This window comes from Xiphophorus hellerii, chromosome 3, assembly GCF_003331165.1.
Source record: "Xiphophorus hellerii strain 12219 chromosome 3, Xiphophorus_hellerii-4.1, whole genome shotgun sequence".
NCBI lineage: Eukaryota > Metazoa > Chordata > Actinopteri > Cyprinodontiformes > Poeciliidae > Xiphophorus > Xiphophorus hellerii.
The window spans coordinates 30,888,932-30,906,988 of record NC_045674.1 but is presented as its reverse complement, the minus strand read 5'-3'; the positions used below and the strand labels follow the sequence as shown (position 1 = coordinate 30,906,988).

Below are 18,057 nucleotides of genomic sequence, written 5' to 3'. Positions count from 1 at the left end.
CAAATTTTCTACAGTTGTCCGGTTCATCACAGACCTCAGTCAGACAGAATAATTACCGTCAGGCACATCACTGACAGTAATGATCAGGCACATGGTTACTGAAGGGCTTACACCCTCACCTTCAGAAGCTGTTGCCATAACAGCAGCAGGTGCAATTCGTACTTGTACAGTTTTTATCCAGGATGCTTATATAGCACAGTGTAAAAAATACAAATGTTGGAGGTCACTAAAATAACCATTAAATATACAATTCTGAAGCACATGAATAAGTTGTCATACGTGTTTCATAAATGTCCTGCTTGAGACGTTCCCCGTGTCAAACGTTTTTGTGAACACTGCTATGAACAGACAGCATTTATTTTGAGAGGGGAGAATGTGGGGACCAATAGATACAACTGACCTTATGACCCATGATCCTGAAGTCTCATTTACACAATGATAATGAACACACACACTTTAGAATGGCCAGAGATAGTTGGTTTATTATTGTTCCAGTTCCATGAAAAAATATTTGACACAAAGTATGAATTCGAAGATGACATGTTGCACTCTTACAACACTGTGTGCTGAAAACTACTTACATAACGCAACTCTAAACCCCACACCCTAAACTTAGATCACTTTTCACACTTGTGAAATCAACAGCTTCCTCAATTGAAAATATGAGGAAGAGTCATTGAGGGAAAAAGTGCCAAAAGTAATATATTCCAAGAACAAATTTCAACTCAGAGTTGTTAATACAAGATATGCAGGGACACGATTCCACGAATGATTCTTTCTAAACTTTCAGAAGATATGACCCCCTGAGAAACTGCCAGCGTATCATAAGTCCTTTCCCAGGCTGTGTATCTCATCCAGGACAAAGTCCATGTCCTGCCTGCTGACCTGAGGGCTGATCACCACCATCCTGAAGAAGTTGGCTTGGCCTCTGTGGGGCTGGTAGCCCACCATCATGCTGCCCTTCTTCATCATGCGCTCCTTAACAACTGGCGCCACCTGGAAATCACAAGGGGCCAACAAAAGGTACCAAATAAAACCTCCGTAATTATGGATACAAACTCAAACAACAATCAACAACAGCATGCCAGAGTCTATAGCAAGAACTCATGACCCGTAGGTTCAAGGTTCAAGTCTGAATTTTAGATACTGGCACAGATCTGAAACTATTTCTGTCAGACTGATTAAATCTGTCTATACAGTAACTCACTAGCCAGAAGAAATGCCTTTTTAAGCCCCCAATTGTTTGCAGCACCATCTATTGATTGACTGAAAAACATAAAGGGCACTCCAACTTGGGGTTTATTTTAACTTAAAATTGACCAGCAAAATTATTTTTCTAAGCCCAAAGAAATAACACACCTTTCTTAACATAGAAGAATGGGTATGTATTAACAAAAATGACCAAAAGAGCTGTTCTCATGATTCATAAACTAAGTGCAGATTGTAGTTTTGAATGTTGTGTTGATCTAAGGGACAGCTGAGCCTTGGCTAAGCGGGTCACCAAACACAGAAAGACAGAAGCAGATAAAATAAGGTCTCTTCTATCACAACTGTAAAACATTTGGGAACTGAGGACAATGATTGTTGAAGCTGTGTGTGTGGAATTCTTGTTTGTTGTACAACTTCAGCTGGTCAACAGTCCGGAGTCTCCTTTGGTGTGTATCGTGTGCTTCATGACTTGCCATTCATATTGAGACGGGTCTGTACTGCAGAAAGGCCAGCCTAGTACTATATTATAGAGCCAATGTATTGTAACACATACAGAATGTGGGTTGGCATCGTCTGGCTGGAATAAGCAGGGGCCTCCATGAAAAACATGTTGCTAAAAACCTGAATGTACCTTTCAGCATAAACGGTGCCTTCACTAGTTACTTATTCCATACACAGGCCCGTACCATCACAGACACTAACTCCTGAACTGTGTACAGGGAACAATCCGGACAGTTCTTTTCCTCTTTGGCCCGGCGGACACCACCTTCAAGATTTCAAAAACAAAAAAATAATCTTCTGACCACAGGACATTGTTTTCACGTTGCGTCAGCCCATCGCAGATGAACTGGGGCCCAGGGAAGCTGGCGATGTTTCTGGGTGTTGTTGATGTATGGCTTTCGTTTCACATGGTAGAGTTTTAACTTGCCCTTATAGATCTAGTGACAAACTGTATTTATTGACAACTGAATATTCATGGGCTGCACAGTGGCGCAGTTGGTAGCACTGCAAGAAGGTCCTGGGTTCGATTCCCAGCCCGGGGTCTTTCTGCATGGAGTTTGCATGTTCTCCCTGTGCATTCATGGGTTCTCTCCGGGTACTCCGGCTTCCTCCCACAGTCCAAAAACATGACTGTCAGGTTAATTGGTCTCTCTAAATTCTCCCAGGTGTGAGTGTGTGTGTGCATGGTTGTTTGTCCTGTATGTCTCTGAGTTGCCTTGCGACAGACTGGTGACCTGTCCAGGGTGAACCCCACCTCTCGCCCGGAACGTTAGCTGGAGATAGACAGCAGGAGCCCTCCCAAACCCATTAGGGACAAGGGTGAACAGAAAATGGATGGATGGATGAATATTCATTGAAAAGGATTTGCAGGTTATTGTATTACATATTTTTTTATGTTTCTTCACACTTTAACAATAACATTGTTTCATTACATACATTGTGTAGTTTTTCCTGGAACTCTGGCCCATCTGGCAGGTCTCTCAGACTTGGCGGGATGTACCAGAAGCAAACATTTGCATATTCAGGCTGCAGAAAAACAAAGCGAAAAAAAATAATCACACTATTTAAAATTCAAATCAAACGAACGTTTAACATTTCATTAATAAAAGGTAAACTTACCTCCATTAAAAGGCGGAAGCCTTCCCTTTTTGTAATTTCATCTGCAAGATACCTACAAAAGAAATTAGTGTAGTAAAAGAGTGCACCAGGTGAAAATGGTAAAATGAAAGGGCATGCTTCAAGAACTTTACCGAAGAAAAAAAATATTACATTTGTCTTTTGCAAATGTTAAGGATTAATACCTCCTTTTGGCAAATAAGATCTCAATATTAGTTTTCTCTGCTTGGAACGTAAACCCCTTGTTCAGAGACTCTCTCCAATGCAGAGAGCAATGAGAAGACGGTCGCAGGAAGCTGAAATAGCCCTGCAAGGTTGTTTGTTTCGAGGCTACAGACTGGGATGCACTGTGCTAGCCACAAAGAAAGGACATTAATGTCATGACTGAGTGTCTGAAAGACTGTATAAACTTCTGCGTGGACAACATCATCCCCACCAGAGCAACCAGAACAGTGGGAAGCTTCCCCAGTAACAAACCGTGGATCACCAGTGACCTGAAGGAACTGATAACCAAGAAAAGAGAGGCTTCATTGAGGGAGACAAGAAATCATCACAGAAGCAACTTAAAGTGAACATTAGAGATGGCAAGGAGCTGAGGTTCAAAATGCCACCATACAGCTGCTTCAGTAAACCCACCATCACCTGAACGAAACAGGAAGCACTGAGGATCAATGTTCTGTCTGATTTCACATGTCAGAAAATCCAGAAGACACAGATGGATGCCTAAATAACCACCTGAAAAACATATTGCAGTTTATGTGTCTGTAAGGCTGATGTTTATAAGAAAGGGAAAGCAGACTTTACTTCTTGAGGAAGCTTAGGTTCTCCAATGTTTGCAACAGCACTGGAGAACCTAAGCTGCATTTTTTTCTGCAAGCGTTGTGGAGAACTCAATCTCTCCTGCCATCATCTGCTGGGGCAGCAACAAAGAAGCTCAACCAGCTGATTGGGAAACAGTTCTAGAACTTCTGGAGACGACTGTGTAAAGAAGGACTCTTCATAAAATGAAGAACATTACAGATAACTCTGTATAACTCATTTGGATGAGCATCCTCTTCATCCAAATGTCAGACAGCAACAGAGTGCCTCCAGTCAGAGGCTTCTAGAGAACCACTGTAATACAGACCACAACAGGAGATCCTTCCTGGCCGCAGCCATCAGAGTCTACAACATTTTTTTTCCCTTTAGAATTAATAATGTAATTTTGGATTGAATTGAACTTAGTCACCACAAAGCACAGCAAAAGCCTTTCTTAATTCCATCTGGACAGGTTCCATCCTGATGTAAGCAGGTTGAACCGTCGCCCTGCAGCCAAACTGACCTGGCCATGGCGAGAGCTCTGTCCACCCTCTGCCCCAGCTCGCTGGCACCCAAAGCCTTCCACATGAGCCAGAATTTGAAGGCATCTGGCTTCCTGCTGCACTGGACAGACTTGTCCCCGGTGTCGTAGCTCAAGTCGTAGAACTTGTCCTGCTGAAAGAGGTAGGAAGCCCGAGCAGAGTGGCAGCGCTGGAGGAGATGCTGCAGAGAGACAGCAGGGCTACATGTGATGTTTTTTTCCCCCTCTGAGATTGCATTTATCCAATTGCAATTCCTAGGTGTCTTATAAAATTTAAACACCAACTAGAGCAACATTTTTGCTCAAGTGTTACAAGGTGCCTTGCATTTCTGAGTAACGGAGAAATCATCAGAGCTGCTCTTACAGTTTTGTCTCTGACCAGGAAAGCTGAGCATTGCAGACAGGCCATCAGCATCTTGTGAAGGTTCCAGGCAACAGAGTCGACTCTTTACAAAGGAACAGAGGTGAGACATTACAGTCAGTGGCGTCATCACAGGAAGCACCTGGCTTTTCTATATCTCATCATTTCAATGAAAGTTAACATACAACCAAACACAAATTCTCAACTGATTTAAAGGAAACATCAGACTCATACTCGTTACTCGTCTGAATTGAGGGGTAACAGCTTGTTCTTCGGTTTCACTGTTACCGGATGCTGATCACTGCACTTCCTACTGAACATTTGCAACTAAAGATATTGACTTTAGTTGCAAAGTCAATATCTTGACATGGAGAAATATCTTGTGTTAATGTGTATTAAGTTATAGTTTCTGTATGAAGTAATAAAATAAGCACTTAAAAGCATCATAAGAGGATGTCTCAAAAGTGGCCTTTTTACATGACAATCATTTGTTTTTAATGTGCCTGTTTGTGTTGTTGCACTGTGCCCCTGAATTGCTGCTTAGAATTGAAACAAATTAGCAGATGTTATCTATTCTGGGACGGTTGTGCATCTTTCAAACACAAATGACGTTAACCGGTGAATCACCTGTGAATGCCTTTCATTAGGAGCTTGTGCTTGTTGGACATGAGAACTGCTCCTCCCCAACATGCCTGTTAAAGAGAAAAACAAAATGATCATGCATGCTAATGTCATGGTTGCGTTGAGTGGATGAACTCCTAGACTTACATCCACATGCAGCCACAGTTTGTATTTCTCACAGATGTCTGCAATTTCGTCAATAGGATCGAAGGCTCCAAGGACAGTGGTCCCCGCTGTGGCGTTCACTATGAAGGGATCTCCACCCTGCACTCAAACAAGCATTTGATCTGACTTTCTCACAAAAGTGTTGACCTTACATTTCTTTCGAATAAAGTTTCTCACCTCACTTTTAACAGACTTGATTTGCTCCTCAAGAGCAGAGGGAATCATCTTTCCTCTAAAATACAAGAACAAGTTGGAGTTTCATCATAACATTTCTTCAAAATAAACAAACACGTGCTTTTACACAATTGCAAAAGAAATGAAACCTTCTGTAGATCATATTAAATTATTAATAATAAAACCAGGTCTTTGAGACTAGATCTGAGAGAACTAGAAGCAGCAGAGCAGGATGAGTTCCAAAGCGTGTGTGGCGATTTACCTCTTATCAGACGGAACCACAAAGACATTCTTTGTGCCGATTCCCATTAAAGCTGCAGCTTTTGAGATGGAGTAATGACACTGGAAGAGATCAAAACAGAGCTTATGTGCAGTTAAAACAAAAAGCATGTAAAGCCGCCTGCCTGATCTTCCTTTTTAAAAGTCAAGTCCACTTGGTTGTGAAATCCACCAGCTCAAACAAGCAGACTCTTTATTACACTATAACTGATTATTTTTTCTTTTTTTTGCTGACAGGAAAAAAAAACAAAAAACTGCTGCCTTTTATACTGTGAATCTCGATGGAAGTTTTCTGCTGGGACATGTTTAGGGACACGTTGTAGATTAAGAACCATACCTCTTGTGATGTGAACACCGCCAGCCGGGGAGCTGCAGAGTTTCCAAGCTCCTTGATTTCAGGAAAATGACGGTACCTGGCTAGGTTCATGGCGTACATGTTGGACATCGACCCACCTTAAAAAAAACAAGATGGGACACATTATGACAGCAGATCTACTGACAGCTAGTCTGCTCTGCTGTGAAAACAAAAAACAAGCAGCATCTTTGGGTTCCTCTAAAAACTGCAAACAACATTTGTTCCTTTACAGACTTCCTCTGTTTCTGGTTTTTTGTTAGTTTTAGATTTTCATTATCAGAAAAAGATAACCTCATGAAACTGCAGCTTTCAAACACTGGTTTCATTCGTTGAGTGATTAAAGCTTCATGAACACACGGTTAAACCTGCTGGTGGAATTGTAATAAATGTGTGCCGTTTGGACAACTTTATTTTACTTATGGAAACATGAGTGGAAGCAACTATGGAACTGTGACTTCTTCTCCGTCAGAAAATACTGGAGGATAAGATCCAGACATGATCATATTGTCCATGACTTGTGTCTTCATCAAAACAATTCTGTAAAGGAAAGCAGGCAAAAGTTCCACAGCAAGGTAAAAATACTCATTTCCTGTCAACAATGCCAATTCTTGCCTGCCTTCATTAAGTGAGGAAGTTAACTACTTTTTCACACAGGGTCGGCTTGGTTTGGGGCTTTAGTCAAGCCTCAACTAAATCATTTGACTCCTGCATTCGTCCTGGATGAGATTTTGTTTGATGATTCAAAACATTTTAGTGGGACAAAAAAAAAAAACCAAGGAAATGCTTAAGGGGGCACATACTCTTTCACTGTTTAATATCTGGTAGTGAGCTGACTGCCAGTGTAGACTAATACCTGCATTAAAGAGTCCATCTCCTCCTTCCTCCCAACCAACTGTCTGTATCAGCTTCTTGAGCACAGCATTCTCCATCAGAGTGAAGACTGGAGACACCTCATAGGTGTACCTGGGCAAAAAGACACATTTCACCATCAGCATCCTTCATCCTATGATATAACAGACTGTAAGGCCAAAGCATAATTACTTCATATTAATTAATAATAAGTGAGGGTCTCACAGGGTGGGTTTGAGGGCCTCAGTGATGAAGCTAGCCACCAGGGAGTATGGCTCCAGCCCCGCAAACAGCTGGTTGAAGAAATGAGGATGAGCTGGAAATGAAACACAGACAGGTTCATTCAGGGAGATGAAAAATCTACTCGCATATCATCACAGAGCTCCAACTAGGACAGAATAATTATGAAAGATTAGAGATTAATAATAACCCATTCCAGGTTTAAGCTTTCTATGTGATGCAAATTAAAGTAGGGCTAAAACCAAATAAGCATTAACCCTTTCATGCATAGTGGTCACTACAGTGGACAGCTATCTAAAAGCCATTTTCTTGTGCTTCCTGTGGATTTTTATGTTATAAATGCACACAGACCACTGAAGTGGACACTAATGCATCATAAAATATACCATCAACTACTGGCCATCAGCTGCAAATGCAAGAAATTATTTTTGTTAAATACAATATGGTCGACAGACAAAAAAGCATGAGAACCGACCCGGTCCCTCCTTCTACTGTAGACGACTCTTGCAAGTAAAAAAAATATTGTGACATCAGATAACCCTTAAGGAACAATACTACTGATGTATTTTTCAAACAACAACTTTGTATTTGGACAAATTTACAATTGATCACATAAAAATAAAAAAAAATAAAAAAATTATTTTTACAAAAAAAAATTTCCTACCTTTTTTTATGCCTTAAGAAAAAAAATTTTAAAAATGGAAAAAAAATTCTGACACAAAGGATCATAATTCATGCATGAAAGGGTTAAGAGGAGTATGCAGACTCCAAAAAGGCTCATTACAATCTATTCACAGCAGTAATGAGACAAAACTGCACAATAAAATTTATACATTTCCATTTCAAGTAAAACCTTCGTCTGTAAATCTGTTCTACCCAGAACTCCTCAAGTGGTAGTTTTAACTTCACCTGGTTTAAATCTTGTTAAAAAAATGTCTATTAAGCAACTTCTGCTGTTAAATTACAGCTGAAATCAGTCAATCCCACAAAAATAACCAAGCAGGAAGAGTGGAGCTTTTCACATGTTGATGTCAGAATGATTTTTTTAGCTGCAGATTCATCCTCTGCTACAAATGATCAACCATTCACTAAAGGAATGCTGTTATTGCATTTCAGGAAATACAATGTTTGTATGCACCTCAATAAAGCCATGCAATAAAGATTTGCCATGTGATTCATATCAATATCCAACAGTGATACAATTACACAAATATTCATTTTTAATTGATAAACATCAAAACTTTAAACAAACAGTCCAGGTTAAGATGTATTGAAACTACTATCAAGCATTGAAGAAATGGTGGTTTACAGTGTTCCTCCCTACAAACTGCAAAGAGAAGCAGGATCCATTCATAACTGCATTGTCACTTAACGAGTCATGATGAGATTGCAAAAGTACCCAGGAGCAGCAAACCTGGAGGTAATTAATGAAAAAATACTGGCTTACAAAAATACCAAAAAAAGATTGATCCAGTGGATTTCACCTTCTCATTGTTCATCAGAAACCACTGAAGTTCATTACTGCTCCACTGTAGAGTAGAAAGATCAATTCTGTTACTATGGACACAACACAGCGAGGCTGGCTGCTTCAGTCATACATCTGGTGCTTCGATCTGAGTTCATTCATGGTGCTGGAACTATTTATTCTCCATTTCTTTATCCATTTGAATTTTGTTAGTTTATTTGTATTTTTTGTATTATTTGCAGAGTTAATTTGAAGTTTAATAATTGTTGATTTTATTTATCTTTTATTTTTATTATTTTTCTTATTTAATTGTTCTAAGTAGACAGGAAGTAATGTGGGTTAGTCCACTTTCTATAAGTATAGGGGCCTGGTAAAGGACCAGCAAGCATTTGGGTTTGGGGCCATTGGTTTTCACCAGAGCAAGAAAGGAAAGTTTGAACTCTGTAATTGTTTGTTGAAATAGGAAAATAAATCATCCAGAACAATCAACAAGTTTGGACATTGAACCTTCTTTTGCCTGCGTACAGAAACTTGACCCCAGAGCCTTATAGTGGCTTGATGGAACTTTTATTGGATGTTTGGTTTGGCAAACAATCACCACTACACATGCTATTCATATACTGGTTTTGGCTTCCATTTGAATTCATTACAGTCCGACTTACTGGGCTTGACACTGTATCTGATGGCGTCTCGGCACAGCTCCAGGATCCTTGCCTCAGACTCTCCACTGTCTCTAAGCTCCAGATCCAGAAGCTCCTTCAGCTCCTCTGGGGGATGCCACTCACAAACCTGTTCAGCAAGGACAACAGTGTTCCTGCCAAGGTTCACTCAAGTATTACTTTCTGCTACATGCAAAGGAAAGATATTAAATTTTTAACCTTTTGTCTGACATCAGTGGCCTTCTTCACTGCATCTTCTAAAATCATAGTCATTGCTTGTTGTAGAAAGCTTTCAGTAGCAGCAAAGTCCAGAGGTGGGTCATCCAGGGGATCATTGTCTACGATTACAGAGCAAACATTCTAGTAGTAGTGCAGACTTAAAAACAAACAAACAAACTTACATATACAGTATTTATACAAACACTATGCCAGTGTTATGACTCCTATGATCTTTGTATTGTTAAAATCTTTCTTCCTGTATTATTTGTGGCATGTGTTGCCTTTTAGTAATTGAACAAGATTTGTTAAAAGCAAATACTAGCATTTGAGTACTTATTAAATTATTTTCTAGTCAGCCAAGGCTGGCAGAAGATCCACAATTTTAAAGGTTACCTGGTGTAACCCAAAAAGACAACTTTTCCCCAAAGGTTGTCAAATTTCACAACGTGACCTTAAAAAAAAAGTTTCCCCATAGGTTATAGCAACCTTAACAAGAGACTATGATAATATACTTGTGTGTGTGGGTGTGTGTGTGTGTGTGGGGGGGGGGGGGGGGGGGGGGGGGGGCGTACGTGTAACATTTCTGCAGTTTCACCGTGAATGGACAAAATATCTTCCACATTCAGCCCGGGCGGCATGGGAGGACATGGCCCGCCCACAAAGTTAGCCGTGCTCGCCCTGGATTGGAAGCTGATTTTTATTATTATTTTTACCTCAGCGTGGCCAATTTTCTGTTATTTCTGCCTCGACTTGGTGCAGCAGAGGCTTCCGGACTTCCCATTTCTGTGCCCCGCACTTTTTTTTTTACCGTCGCGAGTTTTTCCGAGCCGTCTTTAAACGCAACATGAACTCTAAGACGCTCGCCACGGTTTGCACAGTTTTTTGGGGTTTTTTCCAAACAAACTGAGTAATCTGAGTGATGCAGATAATTTTAGCTAAATGATGACTCGTTAATCCATACAATACATGACGTTAACATTGCTAGCAAGAATAAGCTACTAGTTTTGTTGTCTGTTCAGAGGTGGATTAGATACATTTAACTTTTTTGGGGGAAAATGTACTTCTAAGAGTATTTTACTGCACTGTACTTTTTACTTTACTTGAGTACTATTATGTACTACTGCTGCTACTCTTATTTGAATAGTTTGGTTGTGCATTTATTTATTTAATATTAATAGGCATTATAATTATATCTTGTTTATAATCTATATTAAATTAAAAACCCGTTTACTGTGCTCTTCCAAAACAAGCCATCGCCCCCTCTGGAGCCGGGTCTGCTCCTACATGGATATTATGAAATATGTCCACGTGCATCAGTAACAGCCTTGCACACGTAGCCAGTGTCTAAGAAAATTGTAAAGTGGCATGTATATTAGGGGGGGAAAAAAATCCAAACAAGCAAAAAAAAAAAACTTTTTTTTTTTTTTACGGTTTTTGAATAATAACATGTACAAAATAAATGAAATAGCAAACTCTGGAACGGAAGGATACAAGTGTTGCATCTTACCTTTGATGTGCGTTTCTGTACTTGAAGCCATTCTTTTAGTGTCGTCCTTTTCGTGCTCCTAACTTGAGTTATATGTCGCGCTGCCCTCTAATGACAAGTTATGGTTATTAGACAGCGGCTCACTGGAGAGTTTAAGCGAGTTGTCAGTTTTACGAGGACATGTCAGGACAGAGAAGCGGAAAATTCCACAAAAGATTTTGCTTTAAGAACCAATGGAAACCAATGGTCCGTCCCTTCTCATATTACAGCGGTTCCAACTGTCTGTCTTTTCCCTGGACGGATCTTTATGGATCACGTTCTTGTGGACATACGAACAAGAATAGACTAGGTTTTCAACTCTGCAGTATTAGAACCCGATAGACACTTGCGTGTATAACAAGCCGTTCTAACAATTAATTGCCAGACTTGCCATCGCCTCACAGAATTTCAAAAGGACGTGGCCTTTGAAATTCAAGTTTGGTAAACTTGTTTTAGTACAGCAGAGGATTCGAAAAGCCTGGAGAGTGGGACATGGTGTCAGCAGTGGCCCCTGAAACTCATGTCTTTTATTTGTTACAAACAGAGTAATGAAGCCGAGGTGCAAATTCAAACTGGAAGACTCTATTCATCTCACCTGCCCAACCAAGGATGTCGTCATGCGCCTCGATTCCAACCTATCGGTGATGATCTCCTCCTCCAATCATCAAGCGTCGCTCCCTTGATAAGATTCAGCTGTTCATCGGTTGACTGAGCTTCAACCTTCCTCCGCCTTCAGCTCAAGACTTCTTCAATATCCATCCTCTCCACCACCAGTGTCCGAGCCCACGGGGGAAAGACGTCTCCAATCTTCATACACAGCGGCTCATTCTCTCTGACAGCGGTCTTCCTCCTGGGTCCGAGCGCCAAACACTTTCATTTGTCAATTAAACTTTCTAATACCACTCTCTCTCTCTCTCTCTCTGTGTACGAGTCTTTCCAGATTGAAATTATATTTCATACATTTATGCCTCCTAATTCTGAGGACTATACCTTATAACTAATGAAAACCCAGAATTTCGTTTCTCTATAATATTTAATATTACGTGAGAACAATAAAAATGATTTTAAAACACAATGTGGGGGTACATGGAGCTCGCTGTGTACTGTATGATTGGTAAGGGATCCTTTATGAATTATGCATGAAGGCATCCAGCCTGTGGCATTGAGAGGTGCTACGGAAGCCCAGGTTTATGGCAAACTTTTTTGTATTTATTCAATATCCTTGATATCAACATTAACATCAATTTCACATCTACACATCTGTAGTTATACACAACGTGAAATGATCAATTTAGATGAAATATACCAACAAAGACAGTATGTACACTAGTCAAAGCTTTGAAAGCTTTACCAATTCATTGGTGCAGCTAAAATATATTAGCTAGTTAACTTGTGTCTCTAAGACATGTACCAGTATACTGGATAGTACAGTGGATAAAAACACACCAGTTAATTAGTAACTTCAATTTTGGCCCAGATGTCAATTAGTAAGGTCTAAAATGTTCACTGCTTCAATGGTTGGGGCCAGGGCCGGCCCAAGCCTCCATGGGGCCCTAATCGAAATGTGGGTTTGGGGCCCTCTAGTTCTGCTAACAATGTGAACTGGCTGCAATCAGCAGTCCGATCATTAGGTCATTCACACACACAAACCTATTGCCTCTCTGGCAGTGCTGTTTACATTATATACATGTATAATATAGGATACATTTATTGGCCAACTGATTTATCGACCAGTTGATTTCTGGGCACCAATTTCCTTAATTTTGGGGGAACGTGATCTGCTGATACTTACACGTGAAGTCCATCTTATCCCCTAATCTTATCTTCATCAGCAAAGGTTTAAAAATCAGTCTCTGTCCTCTTCTGCTCTACAGTGAGAGGTTTGACTGACAGAACGACCCACCAGGTCAGGTTTGAATTATTACAGTTAACAATATTCACCCACTGCCAACTCAGTGACTTCCTTGCTATATTTAGTGACACTTCAGACAAAAAAAATTCATAACAGCCAAAATCAAAATCGGCAGGTCAGGCTTTTTAAGAATCGGTAACCAGGGATCGGCCAGAAACTGCAATCGGTGCAGCTCTACACACACATTCTTTTACATTATATTACCAAGGCACATTAAAACAAACCTTTATCTTGGCTTTTTTCTATTCTCCCTCTTTCTTTTGTCCCATCCTGAAGGATAAGTCCTTTTTTGAGTCATTGTTTTGCTTACTTAACTTCTGACCGGAGCTTTGGACGTTTGGATGCAGCTCATGGTACCGGCGAAGCGTGCGGTACCTACCGCGGCCACCAGGGGTCCCCAAGAGCAATAAATATTTTTCTTTTTTATCCATAAAATAATTATTTCTACATAAATGATCAAATATATATTATTGTAAAAACAAATCACTTCATAGTGAAATTGTATGTTTTTTTATTATAATAACATAGAAATTATTATTAAAAAAGAAAGAAATCAGCTCCACTGAAGGGGACCCTTCAGTGGGCGTAGGGCCCTAAGTGGCTGCTTAGTTTGCTTATGCCTTGTGCCGGCCCTGGTTGGGCCCATTTCAGATGTACTATTGAATTAATTGATCTAAAAATGTTGGCTAGTTAACTAAGGCACCTTAAACAAGTAGAGCATCAAGTACTTACTACTCACTTATATGTACATTTTTTGTCTGCAAGACTAGGACAGAGTAACTGACAGTATAACAAAGGCAGAGGAACAACATGCAAACTGAGATGGCCTTGGTTAAGTTTACAACCTCAAACCCTCATTCTTCCAAATCACCACACCAAGCAGCCAGGCATTCCACCCTCAGCTGAGCCCATATTTATCCAGGTCTCAGGGTTTTTTTAGGTGGTAATCATACGCAATTATGCTCCTATAAAGTAAACAATGATCCACAGGAATTCCAAAAGATTCCAGTCATGCTCTACGGCAAGTTTTTTTTTTTTCTTGAGAATTACATCTGTCAAAATATAGCTTCCCCTTTTTAATATTTTGCACACATAATGCCCCATGGTGATGTTAAAAGATCAGCAGTGGTAAAAAAAAATATAGGTTATAATAACTTTTATGGATTCAGTGGAAAATGTGAGTAGGGCCGGAAGTTAGCAGAAGTTAGCAAGTGTTGGGATAAATCGGTTCATTTACAGAGCAGCTGGAAAACATTAAATTCAAAAATATGGACGCTAATAATAAAAATAATAACCATAGCTACCTGGGAGGGCTCCGGGGTGTCCGGGGCCCTGGCACTGTGCGGCTCTCAATACTATTTAATGATAAAAAATAAATTATCACCTCTGATAAAACAAAAAATATCTATGAGTATTTGCAAATGACATTTCAAATTTTAGTGAGAGAAGAAAAACTTTTTTTCTAAATGGATGAAATGTTTACCTTTGATAAATAATCCCTATTTTATGGCATTTAATAACCGCCCCAAAGTATGTTCTTCTCCAAACTCTGATTTTATAATCATTTCGATAAAAAAAAAAAAGTCAACGCAGACAGGATTTCCTGGGATTTTAGTTTTTGTTATTTAAAGTGTTATAACATTGCCAAAACCCTGCAGTAATGTTGATAGATTCTAGTCCAGATGTTTCTCTAGTTAAAGACGGCTGCAGTTCAGCAAAAGCTTGTTAAGCCACTAATTGAAATCGAATGTGTTGCAGCTGGGAAACTTCCAAAACAGGGCGGTGTGCCTTTAAGACGAGGTTTTAAAACATTAGTCTTGTCTGAGCAAATACAGTGACTTGGTCAGAGAGGTAGTCTAAACACAGATAACTCCGCCACCTAGTGGTAAGTGTACTTATCCTCCAGACCTTCCTCAAAGTTTTGCCCTCAGTCACGCTAACTAAAAATAAGTTTTACTCAGCTTGACCGCAAATGTTACATGACCTTGTGAAAAAGAGACAACTTGTAATTTCTGATAAATATCTACACAACAAGTAATTTGCTATCATTTCAAAAGAGTGACCATTCTAATTCTATTTTTATGTTTTAAAATAAAGAAACAAAGCTTTTCCAAACGGAAGACTGGAACATATTCTTAGGATGTTGGGATTTGTGATAAATTATGAATAAAAAAGATACCTCTAATGACGGGAGAAATGGAGTTGTGGGGTGAAATGTATAATTTAAATTTGTTCATGATGTGCTTCAGCACAGGAATAGAAAGTAAATCATTTAATCATTAAATTATTATTGTCTAGCTTTTCTAATGATATCAGTAATACAAAATATATTTAAATATATGAAATTACGTAACACATAATTTCATATATTTAAAATATATTAATAAATTATTTCTATATTTATTTGCAGTTGTAATACATTAAAACTAAAAATAAATTTAATACATTAATAACACATTTAAATTGTTACTTCACACACACACACACACACACACCCACACACACACACACACACACACATATATATATATATATATATATATATATATATAATTTTACAGGTAACCTCTTTACCTCTATTTCTTGCGCAAATTTTCTCTCTATTTAAAACTGGGTTCAGTTAATCTCACAATGAAGGGCCACTGAACCAGGAGCCGTCAGCGCACATGATAGCTGGTCACCTGTACCGCAGTCGGCCCCTCCCCCTCCCCCTCCCCTCCCCCGCCTCAACGGCTTTTGCTTGTTGGGTGGGAGGACGGAGCTACGTCATGAGGGTCAGGCTTCGGCTTTCTCATTAGTCCTTATGCTTGTCTGTCACGCTCCGTGTCACCTGATTGGACTTCCGCATTAGCGGTGTCCGTCCACGCTGTACCTGTCTCGTTGTGAGAGGCTGACGACTCTTCCTGTTCCACGAACAGATCCCGCCCCTTTCATTCAGCTCCAAGGAAGGAAGGAGGAACTCCTCGAGCCGCGTGTGACACTTCTAGGGTGCAGCCAAACTGTGCTGCAATGTGGTTCCTAGGAATCGTCTAGCTGCTCCTACCCTCAGCGGGGAATAAGGTCAGACAGTCGGGAATCTCAAAAGCTACCTTGGAGGGCTCCGGAGTGTCCGGGGAAGGTGCTGCGAGTGGCGCAGAAGTGAAGCGTGGCGCAGAATAGGAAGGCAAGAGGGGGGTCCCTTCCTGTGTGATAACAGCTCCATTTGCTTGGTTGCCACCGCGAGGCTGACGTAGAATAATGGCGGAGCATCACCAGATTTCCGAGAGCAAACACAAATCCTCGCTGACCTCCGCGGCGACGTACTCTGGGAATGGCCGCAGCAGCACAGCGGCGGCGGAGAGAGACGGCATGGCTGGCGCCGGGGGAGGTCTGTCCGGCGGCCTGTCGCAGCCGGCCGGCTGGCAGTCTCTGCTGTCTTTCACCATCCTGTTTCTGGCCTGTCTGGCCGGCTTCAGCTCCAGGCTCTTCGCTGTCATCCGCTTCGAGAGCATCATTCACGAGTTTGACCCTTGGTAAGTTGTCTTCTATAAAGCCGACTGGTTGCCAAGATTTGCGGAGCCTTCTTTAAGACATATTCCGGTGTTTTCTCGCAAGTTTTCTGGGTGTTTGGTGATCCTGAACGTGCTGTTGCTGATAGAAAGAAGCTCTGAAGCAGCAGCAGCGTAGGAAATTTGGGGAATGATGACAATTTCAACCCGGAAACAAACATCTGCGCCACCAGTCCCTCTACCAGATTTCTCCGTTGTTTACTCAGCGTTCACCTCTGACTTTGTTGCTCTGGAGCAGCAGCACTGATTGCAGGCTGTAATGTTCACATGTTCTGGTTCTCAGCTGCTTTGCAGTTTTGCCGCACGCTGCAGAAACTGTTCCTGTAGACGTTGGAATGTTCCGTATCAAAACCTTTACTTTAGTTTTAGAAGTGAAATTAACTTCTTACTTATCTCATGCAGCTGATTGTTTTTTTTAAGTGCCTATCTAGTGGTGCACACTTGCACACGCATCAGAGTTTAGATTTTCAAAGCTGAATGCAAAATCTGCTCAAGGAACAAATATTGAGGATGATATTCAGACATGCACTAACCAGCCAGTTTATTAAGCACAGCTTATTGGTAGACAGTCTCCCTTTTAACTTCAGGTCTGACTGAGTTCCTCAAGATCTGAATGTAAGGAACTGTTGGGAAAATTCCTGAGATATTAGGAATATATCCGTTAACCTTGTTTCCATCAAGGTTCTTTATGTGTGGAGAAAATGGAAAATGTTGCTGGGAACAGATAATTCAAGATAACTTACTCGATTTTGCAAAAATGTTTTTACGCTTGCTTGATGTGATTTTTGGCTTTTCCAAGAAAGAGTTGATGGGCTAAAGGGGAGATGGAAATACATTTGTTGAATAATTTCAGACGTAGTGAACGCTCACATCCACTGGTGTGTCTGTGTCTTACCAGACTCATGAAACTCGCATTATCCAAAGTCTAGAACCCCAGCTCAGAGGGGAACACTGTCTTCATTTTCCTGAGATGTGTGCTCCATGCTAGTTTGCAACCTCTACTTCCTGTTTATTACAGCCACCAACATTGGAGAAAAATCATGCTTAGCATAGCCTGGTTGATTCCCTGCAGACCAGTTGATGGGAACATACCTAAATCACATTTTCTGTTTTTTTTTGTTGTTGTTCTTTTTTGTGACATTTTTAAAGTTTGCTTAATGTTCACATGACACTTGGATGGAAAACATAGCTACAAAGATCTTCACCATGATTCACCAAATTATCACCATGCAAAGCTCCCAGTCCAAAACTTCCCAAAGGTTCTCTGGTTGACATGTGGTGAATGGAATCAAGTTGATCTTCAAGAACATGCTCTGAGATTATTTGTAAAATTGAGCAGCTGCAGATGGGAAAGAAATACTCAGTTTGTACCAATTCTCTCACATCTTTATTAATATTGTCATTATTATTATTAGCCTTTATTTCACCAGAAAAAAAATTAAACATCTCTGACAGCAGCACACAGTTTACAGAGCATTCACAGCAAAACAGAAAAAGTTAACACCATCATAAATAAGTTA

The 18,057-nt window shown here is 40.3% G+C and overlaps 2 protein-coding genes across 3 annotated transcripts in view; one reads left to right on the top strand and one right to left on the bottom strand.

Annotated features, from left to right (window-relative positions):
- Positions 1–455: 455 nt before the first annotated feature.
- On the bottom strand, positions 456–12,699 carry LOC116716971 (acidic amino acid decarboxylase GADL1-like). 2 transcript variants are annotated; one of them, XM_032558004.1, is made up of 16 exons: positions 11,673–12,699; positions 11,060–11,146; positions 9,553–9,671; positions 9,337–9,463; positions 7,195–7,285; positions 6,974–7,083; positions 6,103–6,218; positions 5,749–5,828; positions 5,490–5,544; positions 5,295–5,411; positions 5,154–5,218; positions 4,530–4,611; positions 4,148–4,347; positions 2,830–2,881; positions 2,647–2,736; positions 456–996 (listed from the first exon to the last, which is right to left on the bottom strand). In XM_032558004.1, the coding sequence occupies exons 2-16, from the start codon at positions 11,088–11,090 to the stop codon at positions 823–825; spliced, it is 1,509 nt and encodes a 502-aa protein (XP_032413895.1). In that variant the 5' UTR covers positions 11,091–11,146; positions 11,673–12,699; the 3' UTR covers positions 456–822. The 2 variants fall into 2 exon arrangements, with proteins under 2 accessions (XP_032413895.1, XP_032413894.1); XM_032558003.1 differs by lacking the exon at positions 11,673–12,699 and having other exon boundaries at positions 11,060–11,666.
- A 3,042-nt stretch (positions 12,700–15,741) lies between these two features.
- The window catches only part of LOC116716969 (dolichyl-diphosphooligosaccharide--protein glycosyltransferase subunit STT3B-like), a 30,764-nt gene continuing 28,448 nt past the window's right edge, over positions 15,742–18,057 (top strand). The window contains exon 1 of the mRNA XM_032558000.1: positions 15,742–16,501. Coding sequence (XP_032413891.1) covers positions 16,227–16,501 — 275 coding nt within the window. The 5' untranslated portion in view covers positions 15,742–16,226. The remainder of the gene's footprint in view (positions 16,502–18,057) is intronic.